This window comes from Erpetoichthys calabaricus, chromosome 2, assembly GCF_900747795.2.
Source record: "Erpetoichthys calabaricus chromosome 2, fErpCal1.3, whole genome shotgun sequence".
In the NCBI taxonomy this organism is placed as follows: Eukaryota; Metazoa; Chordata; class Cladistia; order Polypteriformes; family Polypteridae; genus Erpetoichthys; species Erpetoichthys calabaricus.
Genome location: NC_041395.2, coordinates 172811286 through 172831855, shown reverse-complemented (window position 1 = coordinate 172831855; position 20570 = coordinate 172811286). Strand labels below are relative to the sequence as shown.

Here is a 20570-nt window from a genome sequence, read left to right as displayed (position 1 = left end):
TTCTCCTTCATGCTGAGCCAACTCACAGTTGTAAATTAAACTAACATTAAAACAAACTATAATATCTGGAAAAAAAAAAAAAAAGATTCAAACCTAAGAATGAAACTTAGTTTTCCTAAATACTACATTTGACTTAAATACTAACTACTGCACCAACCAACCATGTTTTGTAATTTTTGTCACATTAAGTGTGTGTAAGCATACTGTATTAGGTATGCCCTGCATCATCAAGCCAACCTCTAACAGTTCATTAAAGTGAATTCTGTGATAAAAGCCTTAAAACATATATACATACATATTTTTAAGGAATAAAAAAATATATTGGCTGGGGGTTGAAGGAACCATTTAGATGATGTTCTTTATCAGATTTTTCAAAAAGGATATCAATAAAAGTGAGGCAGGCCTGATGACTTAGTTCTGCATCTCCAACTAGTTTTTTCAGGAGTGGCTGTTTGATGGGCTCCCTTGAGCTCACCCACAGCTTTTCTTTTGTAATCCCCTTGTTGAGAAGTGCTTTGTTTAGGTTGTCTTTAGTATTTGATCTGGAAAAGAAGGGGGAGGGGGTGAAATTCATGACCATGTGTAGGTGGAAGCTGAACAAAATTAGTTAAAAATGCACCACAAGACAAGCTAGATATTTAAAAAACACAGAATACTTAATATGTTGGGAAGAGTCTTAACCTGTAACAGACATCATGAATCACAAAATGGTATGATGCCAAATCTGTCTGACTACCTGAAATGCTCATAGGAGAACTCTTTTAGAGAATAGGGTGCAACTCTTGGCTCAGAAGTGACCACATCCTTTTGTGTGTTCTGCACTATGTTCTTCCTCTGTTCTGGAGTCAGTGACAGCAAAGTCTGTCAAATAAACAAATACAGAAATTTATTTGAAACATTTACATATTCAGGCTTATACACGAATAAAAGTAGTACAACTATTTAACTGCAGCGGTTAGTTTTTAACACTACTTCTGCATTTAATACACTCTTCCTTAAACAAAGAGTTAAAAATTGTTCCAAATTAGATTCCTTCCTTGGGTGTTCTTGCAACGCCTCTCCACTCCCATTCTTTTGTTATTCAAAGAAATTCTTGATGAAAAACACTACAAACTTCAAAACTGAAGGAACACATAGAGGCAGATGCATAGTTTAATAAAAGAACTCTGTCAAAGTAAATTTAATAAAGAACCTTCGAAGTGGTTTAACTCCAGCTTTCAGCAGACTGTGTTCAAGACAAACTTTACTTTTCAGTGAAGGATATTTTAGTCGGATGGATGTCATAATGGATAAAATACAGTATATCATATTGTAAGATGCATACTCATTATAATTTTATTAATCAATCCCCTGTTGTTTGTACTTGCCTTATGGCAGTTTGCATCAGTGGGTGGATAAAAAGGGATGAAAAAAAGAATGAGAAACGAATACCAACCCATCACAAAATCCCAAAATTGTCACACACATACAATCAAATTGAAAACACAGCACTGCTAATTAAACTTTAGACGTTAGAGGAAATTTAAAACTCAGAAGGAAGTTCATCCTGAATTTAAGAACATGTAAACTTGACAAAAAGGACAGGCCAGCCTGGAACACAGTGTATTACTTAGACACCATGATGTACCAATATTTTTACTTATCAATATATTAAATTCTATTTCCTACACTTTCCACAATTGTCACAGTCATAGATGGCATTTAAAAATATTAGTCATACAAATATTGCACAGAACATAATAATTTGTTCCCTGGGTCAGCAAATTACAACCAAAGCAAAAAAGTCACTTGAGGGTTTGCAAGAGAATCCAAACAGTCACTCCGAACCCCACAGGAGGTGGGTTTCCGTGCAGCTCCTACACACATCTCAGTAATTCAGCCATTTAACCACCAGTTTTCTTTGCTCAGTTTTTGCATTACAGGGCTTTAAGCAGTTGGAAACTATTCTTGCAGCATAATATTGAAAGTAGGATCCTATCCTGGATAAGATGGTAATGCTTTTCAGGATATATTCATGTAGTTAATTTGAAGTCCCCATTCAAACTAACGTATGTCTTTTAACATCTTTGTGAATGTAACTAGAGGAAACATGTACATATTTAGAGAGTACAGACAAATTCTACAAAGGCAGAGTCAGGATTCAATTAATTGCCAGTGCCTGGATCTTTAAGGCTGTAAAATTTGCCTCCATGCCATCCATATTCAACTCCTGTTTATTCCTTTATACCACAATATTGTACATGTGTTGATGTAAAATTTGCCTGGGATACAGACCAGCAGAGGAAATGCATTTGTGCCAAAAAGCAATAAAATAAATTTCCACTGCAAACTGATATATGATGATTAAAAAAAAACACATTTTTGTAAAATACCTCAGACACAAAAGGAACTGACAACTGAATAGGAATAAAAACAAAAGCACACTGTGTCCCATTACTAGCCCATTCAATTCTGAGGAAATTATATTATGTAAGAATTTCAAAATAATACTTTTTCCACTATGAAAAAATGGTGAATGACTATATTTCCTTGTACTTTATATAAATTAATAAAAACATTTCTAAACTGATTGTCTCATGCATAAGGAATGCAAGCTCAAGCCTTAGTTCCTAGCTTTCTTATGATCATTTACAAATCTAGTATACACACTGCTTTGTTCAATTTAAAACTTGAGAATACCCAATTATTGAATGAGCAATTTGCATGCAGATCACACTAAAGAGTCCAAGAGACATTTCATCTTTGAGTTCAGAAAAGTGAGATGAAATCTGAGAATGGATGTCCAGTTCCTATCTTACATGAGAAGCAGGCATCCAGTCTCAATGATATAATCTAATTATGTAAATAGTTGCATGATATAATTCTATTTTATCTCTTTATTTTTTTGTATTGCCCTTGTATGCTGCATCATATTTTATATTTTATCTTGTTATATTTATTTTTTGTATTCTTTATTGTCCTTGTATGTTGCACCAATACTATCAAGAGAAATTGTTAGTACACAATAGTGTGAATTCTGAGTCTAACTTGGATAATAAGTTCAGTCTTAGGAATACTATTGATGAGAGCATGATTTGTCACACAGGTTATGCAGTGCACACTCTAAAATGCCGTGACACAGGTCTTTAGATTACATCAGTTAAACTGGGAATGGCTTCTTCATAAACTAATAATACCTCTTATCAGTTGTTGCCTTATTTTTCTTTCATAGATTTCAAGCACAAGTTTAAAGAAGTAATAAAATGTCTTGCGTCAACTACAAAACCTTCTGTTTTCCATAAATGGAGATATCATATTTTCAGACAGCTTAGCTTCTTCTCTCAATTTATATTTATACATTCACTATGTTGGTATATACAGTATGTCAGACATGAGCTTAACATTCTTCTTATAACTCAAGTTAATAACTCAGATCAAGATTTAATTGGACTGGCAAAGGATTTAGGATTAAACCTCAGTAGACTTCAAGTTATTTTGTTGACCCAGAAAGTAAAAGGAGCTGAAAATCTTCTTAAAAAAAGAAAGAACAATCACACTTGATTAACCTTCTATCTTCTTATTTTATCAGTAGCTTTGTGCCACAGTTTTCTCCTGTCTATATAACAAAGTTAATCAAATTATTGAAATTAAGACAACTAAACAAATGGTGCAAAGTATCTTTCTTAAGTGTCTAGCTTATTGAAAGCTCCCTGGCTTTTTTTCTTCGGAAAAAAACAGAAAATAACAATGAAAATGTAGGCTGCCAGCCATAAGCAGGTGACATACCAGGACTTCATTTGAGGGTCGGGTTAGAGTGGGAAGGATGAAGATGGCATCATAGGAGACAGCTCCAGACTGACCAGTGCGCTCATTCTGACCTTTAATCCAGCCACGGTCAGAGGCAAAATTTTCATCCTTCAGCAGCACAATGAGGTCTCCTTTCTTGTAGTTTAAGAAGGTGCTGTCCACTTTAAATTACAAAAGTACATGATTAGCAAGACACTGAAAAAAATATATGTAAGACTTTAAAGGTAAAATACTTAATGAGGCATAGTGACCTTTTATTTTAAAAAATGAGGCATAGTGACCTTTTTAAAAAAAAACAAAAAAAAAAAAAACTTCTTAGCATTAAATGAACACAATTTCTTAATTGACTCAGCATAAGATTTATTCAAGTGGCCAAATAAACTTTGCCTCATTTGTGTAAAAATGTTAATTCTGTAGAAGGTGTTAAGAACATTGGTCAATTTACTCAACACCTCCAAACTGATTTTGTACTAACAGAGACATGGAAAGGGTAGCTGTAGATGTTGACGATTGCTATTTAGTGCTTACACTAGGGGGCTCCGCCCCCTGCTTGCTTCACTCACCAACCCCTGGTCTTGGGTAACCCGAAATAGATTTGAAAGAGATTATTTATCTCCGTCAGTTGTGGTCTTTCGTTTTGAACCCGTGCCTGCTTTGCTTCCGCAGTTTCAGACACGCGTTGTAGGCACCTGCGTTCATTGATCTTATCCAGGTGGGCTCGTGTTTGTATCGTTGAGCTGTATAGTGTTTGAATTTGGTGTAAAGCATTCAGCGGTTTGTACAATCCCAAGCAGCACATTATTCCTAACTTCACTCCGCAGTAGTGCCACTCACAATATGGCGGTGACGCCTGTGCCTTACGTACTATCTTTGTGGACCTGTGGGGCCTCCGTAGCCTTTCACGTTTGACTCTGAGGTGCAGTGCAGAATCCTCTTTTTTGTATGGTTGTGTCGTTAGTGGTAGCTATGGGCGCGTTGTTCCTTCATTTCTCATTCACGTTAGTTGAGCTCTTTCGTTCTTGGGCTGTGACTCCTTCGTTCGCAGTGGATACGACTTTGCTTGCGGTTTATGAGACGCGCACCTGTGCAGTACGTCTCATGGTCCCATCGCCGTGTCCCTGCGTCCATATCCGGTTTATTCTCGGTTAGTAATATGGATTTTTCTTTTTTTTTTTTTAATATTTTTACTTTATTAATTTTCATTGTAATCATTCCATACAAACAGATCAATTTATAACCCAACAAATTTGAAGACAAATCAAACCCCACCCCTGAGAAGGAGAGCTTAGCTAAAGGAAAATTGCTTTAAGCTTTTTAATAAGGCAACATTAGACAAAAGAAGGGGAGAAGTAAATATCTATATAAATAAGAGATGGAGAAGGGAGTTAAATGCAATAATAGTTAATTCTCTTATTCTAAAATAATATTGATTAAATCCTGCCATGTTTTGAAAAAAATTTGTACAGATCCTCTAACTGAAAATTTGATTTTTTCCAATTTCAAATAATATAAAACATCGGTTTCCCACTGACTTATAAGAGGAGAATTAGGATTCTTCCAATTTAACAAAATAAGTCTGCGTGCCAAGAGTGTAGTGAATGCAATCACCGTTTGCTTGTCCTTCTCCAATTCCAGTCCAACTGGAAGGACACCAAACACAGCTGTTAGTGGGTTAGGAGGGATTGTGATACTAAGGCTGTCTGAGAGGCACTTAAAAATTTTTGTCCAAAATGATGTTAGTTTGGTGCAGGCCCAGAACATGTGACCCAGTGAGGCAGGAGCTTGGTTGCAGCGCTCGCAGGTTGGATCCTGGCCTGGAAACATTTTGGACAGTTTTAAGCGAGACAGATGAGCTCGATATATAATTTTTAGTTGAATAATTCTATGCTTTGTGCATATAGAACTCGAGTGAATTCTCTGCTTTGCTACCTTCCACTACTTTTCTGATATATTGATTAAGAGATCTTCTTCCCAATGTCCTCTTGGATCTTTGAAAGGTAGGGACTCTAATAAGATTTTATATATTGAGGAAATAGTGTTTGTTTCCTCGGAATTGAGCAGTATTTTTTCCAGCATTGTGGAGGGTGCAAGGTGGGGGAAATCGGGCAATTTCTGTTTAACAAAATTTCTAATTTGAAGATAGTAAAAGAAATGTGTAGCTGGGAGGTTAAATTTTGAACGTAATTGTTCAAAAGATGTAAATATGTTGTCTATATAAAGATCTCTGAGCATTTTAATCCCAAAACTTTTCCAGGTATTAAAAACTGGATATACTTGCGAAGGTTGAAAGAGGTGGTTCTCTTGCAGAGGTGCCACTGATAAAAGATTTTCCATCTTAAAATGCTTCCTAATTTGGTTCCATATTCTGAGTGAGTAAAGCACAATTGGGTTATTAGTATATTTGCGATAACTTTCATTTATTGGAGAGCAGAGCAGGGAATATAAAGAAGTACTACAGGATTTTACTTCTATTGCGGACCAAGCCTGTGTATGTTCATTTATTTGTGTCCAGGTTTTTATGGCTTGTATGTTTGCTGCCCAGTAATAAAACTGAAAATTAGGTAAAGCCATGCCACCTTCTGCCTGAGGTCTTTGTAGGGTCGCTCTTCGGATACGTGGGTGTTTTGAGTTCCAAATGAATGAGGTTATTATTGAATCTAACTGTTTAAAAAACGATTTATTGATATATATTGAAATGTTTTGAAATAAAAAGAGAAGTTTAGGAAGGATATTCATCTTAACAATGTTAATTCTTCCGGCTAGAGTGAGATGAAGGGTTGACCATCTATGCAAGTCTTGTTTAATTTTTTCCATACAGACGCCAAAATTTTGTTGATAAAGAGCTTTATGTTTACTTGTGATATTTACCCCTAGGTATTTAAACTGATCTGCTATGGTAAAAGGCAGGGTGTCTAATCTAATATTATATGCTTGTGAATTCACTGGAAAAAGTATACTTTTATTCAGATTAATTCTAAGACCAGATATCTTTTGAAATTCTGTTAGTGCTGTTAAAACAACAGGGACAGTGTTTTCTGGGTCCGATATATATAAGACCATATCATCTGCATATAGAGAAATTTTCTGTTCCAGTCCTTCTCTGACAATCCCCTTTATCTGATAAGAATTTCGGCAGTGAACCGCCAGTGGTTCAATAGCGATTGCAAACAACAGTGGCGACAAGGGACATCCTTGTCTGGTACCACGTTCTAGTTTAAAGTAGTCTGAGCAAATGTTATTAATACAAACTGAAGCTTCTGGACTGGTATACAGTAGTTTGATCCAAGCACAAATATTCGGGCCAAACCCAAATTTCTCCAATGCAGTGAAAAGGTAATTCCATTCGATCATGTCAAATGCCTTTTCTGCATCTAATGATAGTAATAACTCTGGGGTGTTTGATTTTGCTGGTGAATATATAACATTAAACAAGTGTCGGAGATTTGAAGATAGATGTCGGCCTTTAATAAATCCAGTTTGATCTTGTGATATTACCGAGGGTAGCACTTTCTCCATCCTTCTAGCTAGGATTTTTGAGAGTATCTTAACATCATTATTCAGGAGTGAAATTGGTCTATATGATGCACATTGTAACAAGTCCTTATTTTGTTTAGGAAAGACGGTGATTAATGCTTGTCGAAATGTTTGAGGTAGTATTTGGTGGTCTTTAGCTTCTGTAAATGTTGCCAATAAGAGTGGAGCTAGCTGAGTGGAGAATTTCTTATAAAACTCTACGGGGTAACCATCAGGGCCTGATGATTTCCCGCTTTGTAGTGACTTTATAGCGTCTAGTAATTCTGTTAGCGTTAGAGGTTTATCCAGTTCCTCAGCACTTAAAGCGTCTATTTGTGGTATTTGTGAATTATCCAGAAATGCATTAGATTGCGTGTTGTCTTCTTTGGGCTCAGTGGAATATAAAGACTTATAGTAATCTCTAAATGTGTGCATTATTTTATTATGGTCGATGATTTCTTCTCCATTCTTGTTGGTGATTACTGGTATTGCATTGTGAACTTCTTGTTTATGAATTTGTTGAGCTAAAAGCTTATTAGCTTTCTCTCCGTGTTCATAGTAATGCTGTCTAGACTTATAAATAAGTTGTTCAGTTTCTTTAGTTGTTAAGATGTTAAGTTCTGTATGCAGGGCCTGCCTTTTCCTGTGAAGAGCTTCACTTGGACGCCTGGCTTGTTCTTCATCTATTCTAGTAATTTCATTTCTTAGCTCTGACACTTTCTTGGTTTCTAATTTATTTCTATGGGAAAGATATGAAATAATCTGGCCTCTTAAGAAGGCCTTTAGAGTTTCCCAGAGTGTTCCTGCAGAAACCTCTGTGGACGTGTTTGTCTCTAGGAAGAAGCTGATTTGTTTGGATATAAATTCTGTGCAGTTCTCGTCTGCCAATAAAAGAGGGTTAAGACGCCATCTGCGAGGTGAGTGTGAGGGGCTTAATGATTTTAGCTCCAAGACTAGAGGGGCATGGTCAGAGATAACAATTGTGTCATATTTGCATGATTTAATTGTAGGCAGGAAATTATTATCTATAAAAAAATAATCAATTCTTGAGTAGCTATAATGCACTGGTGAGTAGAACGAATATGTTCTTGAGTTTGGGTTAAGAAACCTCCAGGGGTCTGATAAGTTGTGATCATTTAAAAACTGTGTAATTATATTTGCAGTAATATGGATTTTTCTTGCAGTGAAAAACAGTTTTTCATTTGTGGTTCATCTTTATATTATTTGCATCTCATTAAAAATTGCTCCTACTCTGTTCAATGCTTGTGTGGAATGGGTGTTGGGCAGGGTCGTGGGGTCCAGCTGCTGTGGGGCATCTGTTGGTGAAGAAAGATTCACAGATCTTGACGTTGTTGATGATGCTGTGATCTTTGTGGAGTCAATGGAGGCTCTGATCGAGGAGCTCGAGAGACTGAGCGAGCAATCTGAGTGTCTGGGCTTGCGAGTGTCCTGTATAAAAACCAAGATCCAGGCCTTTAATGACCTCTTGGGCACAGCCATCAGCAGTGTGTCTGCTTGTGGAGAGAGTGTTGACCTTGTCGACAGGTTTACTTACCTTGGCAGTGACATTCATGTCTCTGGTGACTCTTCCTATGAAGTCAGTAGACGAATTGGGAGAGCATGGGGGGTCATGAGGTCGTTGGAAAGGGGTGTGTGGCGCTCCCCATATCTATGCAAAAAGATGAAGGTCCAAGTCTTTAGAGTACTGGTGCTTCCTGTCTTGCTATATGGTTGCGAGACATGGATGCTATCCAGTGACCTGAGATGAAGACTGGACTCCTTTGGTACCGTGTCTCTCCGAAAAATCCTTGGGTACCGTTGGTTTGACTGTGTCGAATGAGTGGTTGCTCATGGTGTCCCGAATGAGGCTCATTACCTGCATTGTGAGGGAGCGTCAGTTACGGCACTATGGCCATGTGGCGCATTTCCCCAAGGGTGATCCAACTCGTAAGATCCTCATTGTTGGGGACCCGAGTGGCTGGACCAGGCCAAGGGGTCGCCCACATAACACCTGGCTGCGGCAGATAGAGGGTCATTTCCGGAGGGTGGGACTGGACCGCGTGTTTGCCTAGGGGGTTGCAAACCGGGATCCCGAGTTGTTTTCGTCGTTTAGTGGGTGCAGCAATGCACTGTACAAGTGCATGCTCCCCAACTTGGCTTGACTTGACTAAAAATGTTCAAGAATGACTGATGGCCTGCCACTCTCTTTCTTTTTATTACAGCAGTACCACAGAACACTCTGAAGCATAATTTTCGAGAGAGGAATAGCAATGTCACTGTAGGCATTCAGAGTGGTGTGGTGAGGTTGTTCTCATAATTTATATATTCAGTACACCTTTGTAATGCATATGCTATAAAAACAGACTCCAGTAGTGTTCCTTTGTCTATGTAGTTAGTCAAGCTAAGCAAATTGATAAAATTAATTGCATAGGCAACTAAAGTAGGGATACAAAGGTTCTTTCTCCATTTATATCAAGGCATAACTATCAAAGAACATCCAACTAGTGTTGTTTGTAAAGTGAAATGACACAACCACATAAAATTTCACATTGCCAGAGAGAATTCCAATCATCTTTTCTCATCCCGGTCTATCATTATTACAGGGGTAACAAAAAAATTAAGTTTAAGTAACAAAACCAAAAAAAAAAAAAGAAACTTCTACTATTCTTGAGAAACTCAAGCATGACAGAGCAAGGAAGCTGCTCAACAAGGATAAGCAGGCAATTGATAGTTATATCCTGATTAAATGGAAGTGCTGGGATTAAAATAACCAAAGAATGGAAAGGTAACTTAGATGTTGATATTTTTGAGTGCTCCTGAAATCACAACTTAATGTTTGGGTGGAAAACCCCGCTACTTTTGAGTGTTTCAAGTTGCAGATTTTAATTACAGATTGTTTCTTAATTGAAAATCCTGGCTGTTAATGTATTTCTCATTTAAGTCAAGGATAAGGGTGTCTTATTTTAACAAAATATGCCCTAGCTGCTGCTGAGATTGTTTTAGATTATTCTCCTATATTGGATTTTAATTAATTATACTTATAGTTTTTTTTGTATTTTACCATAACTTAACTCTTTTCCATTTTGTTTCTTTTCCTGGTATACTTAAATGACACTTAATTTGTCTTGGACTTGACTGGACTGGACTCATTTTCAGGCACCTTCTATCCAAATTATATTGTCATTGTTTGGCAATGGAATAATCCTTTGCTGAATGCAGCTGACCCAGGACACCTAGAATTTTGGCTTAAAGCCATACTTTTTATGTTCTGTTTCTATCTATCAACATATGAATGCATGAAATATATATCTTGCATGATGTTTCTCAGTGCATTTTTAAGCATACCACCTGCACTTCAGAACAGGTTATCCACCTGAAGTTAAGCATGTTTTAGCCAAGCCAGTACTTGGATGAGAGACCATCAAAGGAAAGCTAGGATTGCTGCTGGAGAGGTGTTGGTGGGGCCAGCAGGAGGCGCTTACCCTGTACGTAATCCAAATGCCCCAGTGCAGTGATGGGGACACTGTGCTGTAAATACGGCACCATCTTTCGGATGAGACATAAAACAGAGGTCCTGACTCTCTGTGGTCATTAAAAAAAGATAGGGTTTATCCCAATGTCCTGGCTAAATTGCCCATCGTGGCCCAGTCATTCTGGCCCTCGTCCCTTATTGTCTCTCTCTCCTTTCATTACCTAATTAGATAATGTGTTGTGAGCATACTATCTCAATAATGGCTGCCGTTGCATCATCTATACATTTCTGGGGGTTAAAGAGGTTTCCCTGTGTCTATGTAAAGTGCTTTGAGTAGTGAGAAAAGTGCTAAATATATTATATATATATATATATATATATATATATATATGTGATTAATTATTATGATGATGATGTTTGATGGTTATGATGCACATTTATGCATACATATTTGTGATTATTGTACATTGCACTGAGTTAGTAAAATAAGTTGACGAGTTAAATAACGTAGCTTCATCCAGTTATCTATGCTCAGTCTCATGAATAACCAGAGACTGTTACTTCTCTATGAAATTTAGAAACAATATTTTTCCTGGCACAACTTTAGTGATTAGGAATTGGTAGTGCCTCTATATTTTTGATTCACTTAATTGCATTTACTTATAAAGAATGAGAAATTACAGTATGTTTTCTTTTTTTAAACTCAGTAGACAGTTAACAAGGAAGCCAACATTGAACCCACAGTTTTGTTTGTATTTGCACCCTCTGTTTACCACGCTACAAGAAAGACATTACAGCACTTGAAGACGTGCAGAGGAGAGCAACCAGGTGCATCCCAGGACTTAAGGACACATTTTACTGTGACAGGCTCAGATAATTAAACCTGTTTAGTCTTGAGCAGAGGAGAATGCATAGAGACCTAATCCAGGTCTTCAAAATTCTCTAAGGCACTAATAAAGTAAACCTGGAAGAACTCTTTCAACTTCAAGGTGAATCATGTACGCAAGAACACCAGTGGAAATTAAGAGGAAGGACATTTAGGACTGAAGCCTGAAAGCACTTGTTTAAACAAAGTGTTGTGGGAATCTGGAAGAAACTACCAAGACATGTAGTTGAAGTGGAAACCTCGACAACCTTTAAGAAGTATCTGGATGAGATATTGGGACGGCTTAGCTATTAGCTAAACAAACAAGTTTGATGAACCGAATGGTCTCCTCTCATTTGTCAAATTCCTTATGTTCAGCTAGAAAAAAGGGAGACGTAAGGACTGCTGAGTACTGATGTTCTCTAATCAACAACTCTGTTGAATTCCAGAAAAAATAAATGTATAAATTAATAACAATTTATGAAGAATCAGAATGGCAACATGAGCAAAGTGCCTAATTAAATTAAAAGTTCATTTACATCAACAATTGAACAAAGAATCTTGTTGGGACGAAAACCTAAAACCACTGTGGTTCTATAGGAAGAGGCTAAACTAACCCAAGTTTAAATTCATACAATGAAATAATACCAAAAGGCAAACACTTTCAGATGATCCAAACAGTAATGGACAAGAGTGTTTTTTCAAAGATATGACAGAACTTATTCAACTCACATTTAAGTTGCCCACTTTTGATACCTTAGTAATATTATCAGGGAGTATTCCTTATCTTTCGTTAGGCAGTATACTGGCATGTATAGTCCTGGATTTTTCAGTTAGAGTTGATACATTTTGTACTTTTTTAAATAAGATTTGAGTGCCATATTCTGAAAACCGCATAATGTATTTAATGATCCCTTTCTTAATGACAGCCAACATTATTGCAACAGTAGAGTATCCATATGATGTAGCCCTTGAAGTCACTGCAAATTCTTGGACACTGACAGGACACTTCTATTTTTCCTGTTTATATTTGTATTCTTTTACATGGGAAAAAAACTGTTTTAGTGAATGTACCAAGTAATATTTAGCAGAATTCAACCTAACAGAAATGTATTTGAGGGTTTAATTCACTCCCACACATTTATTACAAAATAAGAAGGCTTGTGAAAATAAGGGTACTAAATAATTCATTAGTCTTAGCATGCCCAATGCACTGGTTCAATTCAGTTCTGTAACTGTGCCTTGAAATTTACACTGGTTGAGAACTCTATAACTAATTCAGAATGAGTAGCTGAATTGACAGTGGAGGCCAGATTAAGACTGGCCCCTTCTAGTTCAGTGTTAATGACCCTTGTGATCTCTTACACATGGACAAGATGAATTTTAAAGATCATACCCTGTTTGCCTGATTCCTGCAGAGCAACAGCATATTCAGACCTCTTTTTCAGTCCCTCCAGAAACATGACCACCAGCTCTGAGATGTCAGCTGCATTGGCTGAAGTAAGAATAAACTCTTCTCCTCGCAGAGTGCTCATTGAAATAGTTTGCCCAAATGTTTTATCAGCCCTGCATTAGATATAATGGTATGTGCCATAATTATAATGAACACAATATTTTGTGACATTCAAAAAAAAAAAAAAAAATGCAACAGGAGAACCATGTAGACTTTAAAAAGCTATTGCACAAATAATTATATGGTATAGGAAAGTTTTTTCTGCTCATTTTAGGAGAAATAAGCGTCAGGCAGCAAAGATTCCATAAACAGAGAATGCCCAGGATTTAAACATCTGAAACAGAATAACAGCTCCAATTGGCTTGACTAAGGTTCAGGTAGCCAGGTATTAGAATAATACAGGAGCACCAAGTTTCCATATCAGTAAGGAAAAAAACAGGAACCTAAAGTAAGAATGGAATTTGATACAAAAAAAAAAAAAAAAAAAAATTTCAAATGTTTGCATAATTTGGATTTCTTTGTCAGCCTTGCCATCCCATTCCTTAAACAACATTAGGCTTACCCTATCATTCATACGTCAGGCAATGATTTAAGTGGATTCTCAATCATTAAAATAAAATTTTAAAATGTCAATGGTTTTTAGCATTATTTAGGAACACACTTTGAGTTTGTGTTTCATGTTCTACCTAGTCAGACCTTCTTCTCCCATATCTTCAATACAACTCCCATCATATGAAATGCTGTACCTGCTGGTGTTGATCGCAACAACTTCAGGGTAAGACAAGTCTAAAAGCTTTTTTTCCTTTTCATCTAGAAAAGATATTCCACTCCAGTTGACAGCAACAATGAACTGGTTTCTTGCTAAACTGGGACCTGAACAGAAATAAAATACAAGCCAGGTTAAATAATGGTGATGTCACAATGTTCGAGAAACAGAGAACATCCTTTGTGGTGATTATTTTTTTAATTATCTATATACAATTACAGGAAAATTCCAAACATCTGTTTACAACATTCAACATCTTCTAGTGCAGGAGCAAACACTCTACTATAGATATCATTGCAAATCAAAATCAAAGCAAGAATGCCATTCCATGTCATTTTCTAATCTACTTAGTTTTGATCAGGGTTGCGGGGGGTGCTGAAGTATTTCCCAGCTAGCCTAGAGCACAAAGGAGGAGCAAACCCCGGACAGGGTGCCAGTCCATTGCAGGGTGTTCTTCTATAGTGTTATTAAATATATTAAGTGCTATTATATTGACTGCACTACTGACTACATCAACTTCTGTATGGACATTGTAGTTCCAGTAAGAACAGTACGCTGCTATGCTAACAACAAGCCATGGATTACAAGTGACATCAAGGGCCTTTTGAATCAGAAGAAAAGGGCTTTTAAAGACGGTGATCAGCATGAGCTCAAGCGCGTGCAGAAGGAACTCCGAGTCCAACTCAGGGTGGCGAAGGAGCAGTACAGGAGAAAGCTGGAGCAGAAGTTGCAGAATAACAGCATGAAGGAAGTGTGGGATGGGATGAAGATCATCACTGGCTGCAGCTCGAAGCGGGGTACCACCATTGAGAGAGACGTGAAGAGAGCAAACCAAATGAACAACTTTTTTAACAGGTTTGACCACCCTAACCCACTCTCACTCTCACCTCGGAGTACTGCACCCTCCACACATCCTTCTGCTGATACCAGCATAGGAAAAACATCCCCACCCATAATAACAACAGCGCAAGTGAGCAGAGAGCTGAGGAGACTTCGTGCCAGCAAAGCAGCGGGTCCAGATGGAGTATCGCCACGACTGCTGAAGGTCTGTGCATCGGAGCTGGGGGGTCCTCTACAGCGCATCTTCAACCTGAGCCTGGAACAGGGGAGAGTCCCGAGGCTTTGGAAAACATCTTGTATCACCCCAGTCCCAAAGGTATCACGTCCTAGTGAGCTGAATGACTTTCGGCCTGTTGCTCTGACATCACATGTGATGAAGACCATGGAGAGGCTGCTGCTTCACCACCTTAGGCCACAGGTTCAACACGCCCTTGACCCTCTGCAGTTTGCATATCAGGAGAAGGTGGGAGCGGAAGATGCCATCATCTATATGCTACACCGATCCCTCTCTCACTTGGACAGAGGCAGTGGTGCTGTAAGAATTATGTTTCTAGACTTCTCTAGCGCCTTCAACACAATCCAACCTCTGCTCCTTAGGGACAAGCTGACAGAGATGGGATTACATTCATACCTAGTGGCATGGATCGTGGACTATCTTAAAGACAGACCTCAGTATGTGCGTCTTGGGAACTGCACGTCTGACATTGTGGTCAGCAACACAGGAGCGCCACAAGGGACTGTACTTTCTCCGGTCCTGTTCAGCCTATATACATCGGACTTCCAATACAACTCGGAGTCCTGCCATGTGCAAAAGTTCGCTGATGACACTGCTATCGTGGGCTGTATCAGGAATGGGCTGGAGGAGGAGTATAGGGACCTAATCAATGACTTTGTTAAATGGTCCGACTCAAACCACCTACACCTGAACACCAGCAAAACCAAGGAGCTGGTGGTGGATTTTAGGAGGCCCAGACCCCTCATAGACCCAGTGATCATCAAAGGTGACTGTGTGCAGATGGTGCAGACCTATAAATATCTGGGAGTGCAGATGGATGATAAATTAGACTGGACTGCCAATACTGATGCGCTGTGCAAGAAAGGACAAAGCCGGTTATACTTCCTTAGAAGGCTGGCTTCCTTCAACATCTGCAATAAGATGCTGCAGATGTTCTATCAAACAGTTGTGGCGAGCGCCCTCTTCTACGCAGTGGTGTGCTGGGGAGGCAGCATTAAGAGGAAAGACGCCTCACGCCTGGACAAACTGGTGAGGAAGGCAGGCTCTATTGTTGGCATGGAGCTGGACAGTTTAACATCTGTGGCAGAGCGAAGGGCGCTCAGCAGGCTCCTATCAATTATGGAGAATCCACTGCATCCACTAAATAATGTCATCTCCAGACAGAAGAGCAGCTTCAGCGACAGACTGCTGTCACTGTCCTGCTCCACAGACAGATTGAGGAGATCGTTCCTCCCCCAAACTATGCGACTCTTTAATTCCACCAGGGGGGGTAAACGTTAATATTTAACATTATACATAGTTATTGTCTGTTTTTTTCACCTGTATTATTATCATTCTTTAATTTAATATTATTTATTGTATCAGTATGCTGCTGCTGAAGAATGTGAATTTCCCATCGGGATTAATAAAGTATCTATCTATCTATCTATCTATCTATCTATCTATCTATCTATCTATCTATCTATCTATCTATCTATCTATCTATCTATCTATCTATCTATCTATCTATCTAACCATAAATTTCTCTACTTTTATGAAAATGATCAAAAGTTTGATGTGTTCAATTTAATATAGTAGACTTGTCAGGTGGCAATAATACTAAATGTGATGTAATATGCCTATACCTTTTATTTGTTTCTTACTTTTTGTGTAACTTAATTTACATTGCTTCTTCATAGCTATTAAAATAGTTGATATAAACTGAAATAGTTGTTGTGATGGTGCCAAAATTCACTGCAGCACTGACAACTGAGTTTGTCATAGCAGATTTGTTATGCAAGTGGAATAAATGAGCCTGAGGAGATTCTGAAATCCAGCACAAAAAGTGAGATATCACAGCTGGACATTCCATACGAGTATTACTACAGAAGATTCATTGGGAAAAAGAGATTCTTGCTATTTGAATTCGGCACTACTCTCTTTGGACAGTTATTTAGAAATATTTCCACATTTCTTAGGAATAACACAGTTGTGAGATGTTTATTCACACATTTTTCCATACACATTGCCAAGCATTCAAATTACTTGCAGTGCAGGCCTTCTCACATAAAAGAAATGGTCACATGATCAGGGCTCTTGTACAACGGTGCTGCCTGTGCCATTATACATCCTCAAAGCCCTTTTTCAGTCACAGTGTGAAACATCTACCGAAGATGTCCAATTAGGGTGACTGAGGCTTGTTTGAGCCTAATTGTGTCGTTAAGTACTAGTTCAGTAGAGCTTTCTTTTTTGTAAAACAGAGGATCAATGTTTTGCATTCTTTACAACTTTGTTGTTTATGACTTGCACCTGACTACTGTATATATCTAATCACCATTGCTGCCTGTCAAAACATCTCTTAAATCATTCCAACATACAACTGAAGAAGTATGACTCAGTTTAGAAACATTTAGCTATGGTGGATGTGTATCAAACACTGATGCAGGGCATTGTAAAGGGTGGAATGGTGAAAAGGGGCAGTGCAGCTACAGAAAGGGAGTATAGGACAGGGACAGGTCCCAGTAGGGCTTAAGGAGGGAGACACATGTAAGTGCTGTCATGCCATTGCAGGAGAGACATGAAGGGTAGTATAACATATTTGGCTAAATTGTTATTATAGGGGCATGGAGCTAAAGGAATGGGTGGGGGAATAATAAGCATAATAAAATTAATTATCTACATCAATAGGTAGTAACATAATGATCCAATACATAGTAGTTACAACAGTGCCCATCTTTTTGATATGGGTTCGGGCCCAATGATGCACGTTTCTTGTAGCAACCTTCTGGGAATAATCACCGACTGGAGTGTTAAGACTGGCCCTATATGTATAAACTCAGTAGATGAATTGAGAAAATGCTTGACTGCCTGTTGTATTTGTGTTGTAAGACAGGCAATGAGCATAGCCAGGAATAACAAGAAGAAATGGTCACAAAACTGAAGTGAGCATTGAAGTAAAATGGGTTCCTCAGGATCCATATATTAAATTTATATTATGTATACTCTCACCTACAAACCCAGCCACAGGGGATGCAGAAACCAGTGTGTTTCTTCGTGCCGTTCCCAAGCCCGGAAAATGGGGAGGGTTACGTCAGGAAGGGCATCCGATGTAAAATTTTGCCAAATCAATATGCGGACAAGATGATCCGCAGTGGCAACCCCTAACAGGAGCAGCCGAAAGAAGAAGGAGATATACTAAAATAGTTTTGTAGGGTGAGTGTATCAGGTAGCTGGTTTGGCAGCAACTATCTTGAAAATTATTTGATAATTTTATATTTCACTCAAAAAAAGTTTGCTTTTGTGGCAAACGTATTATCAGTGTGAATAAGGAATTCAATTTTGTTATACCGTGCTTAATTTGTAAATCATGAGGTGGCAGAGCTCATGGTGACAACACAGGGGAGCAAAGGGGGTGCAGCGACAATGGCAATTTGCACTGTTAATGTTGAATTACATCATCGGCCTAATAAAAAATAAATGAAATCCAGGGGTGGACTTAACCATTAGGCAAGTGTTGGCAAGTGCCTAGGGCCCCAAAGTCACTCAGAGCCCCATTTAGTCCAGACTACAATGGACTATTCCATGTTACTGACACACTACTATACAGTAGCCTAAAAGACTAAACTTACAACATGGCTAAGGATCTTGTAGTGTAGCATGGTCAATCATGTACCAGTATGTTCTACAGAAAACAAGTTAATGACTAAAAAAATGAAAGTTAGCAAAACAAAAAAATGCTGCAAAGCTCCCAAAGGTAATTTCTTTTTTTCTTGAAATAACCGACAACTTTATACTATCTATCTATTATATTATATTATATTATATAATATATATATATTATATATATATATATATATAGAGGGCCTTTTTAAAATGTTGCAACAAATGCAATAGCGAAAGAGAAAAGAAATCAATTGGATTAATGTGCTGCCAATGTGAGAGTATCAAACACCCAGCACCGCCACATTATACCGCTTCTGATGGTAATAATGAAAGTACCACCTCTTAAAATCGGGGATTGGCAAAGGATGACCTGTGGCGTAGGTGCAAACAACCTGCGTATGTTAATGTTTCATACTTAATGAGGTGCTTTTAATAAAATGTTGCTGCAGTTTGCTGGTGTAAGCATAGTAAGTTGTCAAGCAGTGTCATCCAAAGAAACCAAGCTTTTACCATAGGAACAGGGATAGTCTACAGTGGAATAAATGTCGATGTTTTTTAGTTAATTGCTTGCCGTTGTCTTGCATGCTGGTTTTTATAAAATATGAGTTTGTGCAGAGTGATTTTATCAACAATGGATTTTGTTGGTAGCAGTTCCCTGAAAGTGGAACATCAGGTGTCACTGCAGCACAAAGAGCACCGTTTCCAAACTTGAAAGAAGCAAGTTAAAAGCAGATCTATAGAAATGGATTATTCCCATATTTGTCGGACATGCAGTTCAGATTACCAACCTTTGTCATGAATTTGAATTTTGATTTCAGAACTTTGAGGGCTATGTGACAGATTTTTCAATTTTTTCGAGCTCCTTTTGCGGTTAATGTGGACAACAGGCCAAACATTTTTCAGCTGTGAGAAACTGAACTCCTGGGCAGCAGGATAAATTCAAAATAAGCTTACTAAAGTATCTTTTCTTGATTTCTACAGACTGAACATAGCTTATGATTTTTTTTCTTCAAGGCTTTGCAGACATACTGGTATGGTATAATTATGAGGCATCAGTTTCAGTTGTGTGCAGGTATTATAACAAATGAAATTACAAAAAGCATGTACAGAAGTGACTAACAGATTCCAATCTTTGCAAAAAAGTGTTACAACATCCAGCATTTAATTTGCTAGCAACCATTTGCACAGAAGCAAGAAGCTTCACATTCATGACCAGAACAATGGCATAAAATTACTGTTAATTATCAGTGTTTGAGCTTTTCCTTATTAGCTTTTAATTAAAAGATTTATAATTAAAACCTTTTTTTAGAACGACTATTTTAAATGTTAATGTTTGAGATTAACGCATATGGTAGTTTGCCTGGGTTCATACAGTAGACACACCTAGATTTTATACGTCCTTCTGCATGAATCATTATTAAGAATTTGTCCTACTTCCAAAAAAGTTTGTCCACCCCTGCTTTAAGTATGGAAAAGTGTGATCAATGGAACTTATGTGGGCCCCATTCCTATTTTTGCCTTAGGCCCCCAAATCATTAAACCAGTACTGTTTATACATATACTTGCACGAATCAATTAGTATTTCACTTACAATCTTAAATAGTTCCACTGTCCATACTTTGTTCTTTTAATACACCAACCTGACAGTTTATTTTGATGTTTGTAGCATCCAGTGTTTTTGTTGCACTTTTTTCTTTTTTACATCAGCAAATCAAAAAACAAATAAGTATTATGTTAACTACTTTTATAAAGTTTAAATAAAGTTATATGTAATAAACTTTCTGTATTTAAACATTATAAAAAATTAAAAAGAGATACTTTTTGTAGAGTTTGGGGATCCAACAGCACATTTGGAGGTCCTTTAGTGATGACAACTCAAAATCAGAGGTACAGGAGCTGAAGTCACCAGAACAAATTAAGCCCTTCTCTTGCCCTAACAGACAGTGAATATGTTCCAAGGCTGCTTATCAAAATAATTCATTTTGTAGTACCCTTTAT

At 37.7% G+C, this 20570-nt stretch overlaps 1 protein-coding gene across 1 annotated transcript in view; it reads right to left on the bottom strand.

Moving 5' to 3' along the window:
• The window catches only part of LOC114646555 (unconventional myosin-VIIa), a 145872-nt gene that overhangs the window by 34084 nt on the left and 91218 nt on the right, over positions 1-20570 (bottom strand). The window contains 5 exon segments of the mRNA XM_051923586.1: positions 385-542; positions 737-861; positions 3766-3947; positions 13033-13202; positions 13836-13962. Coding sequence (XP_051779546.1) covers positions 385-542; positions 737-861; positions 3766-3947; positions 13033-13202; positions 13836-13962 — 762 coding nt within the window.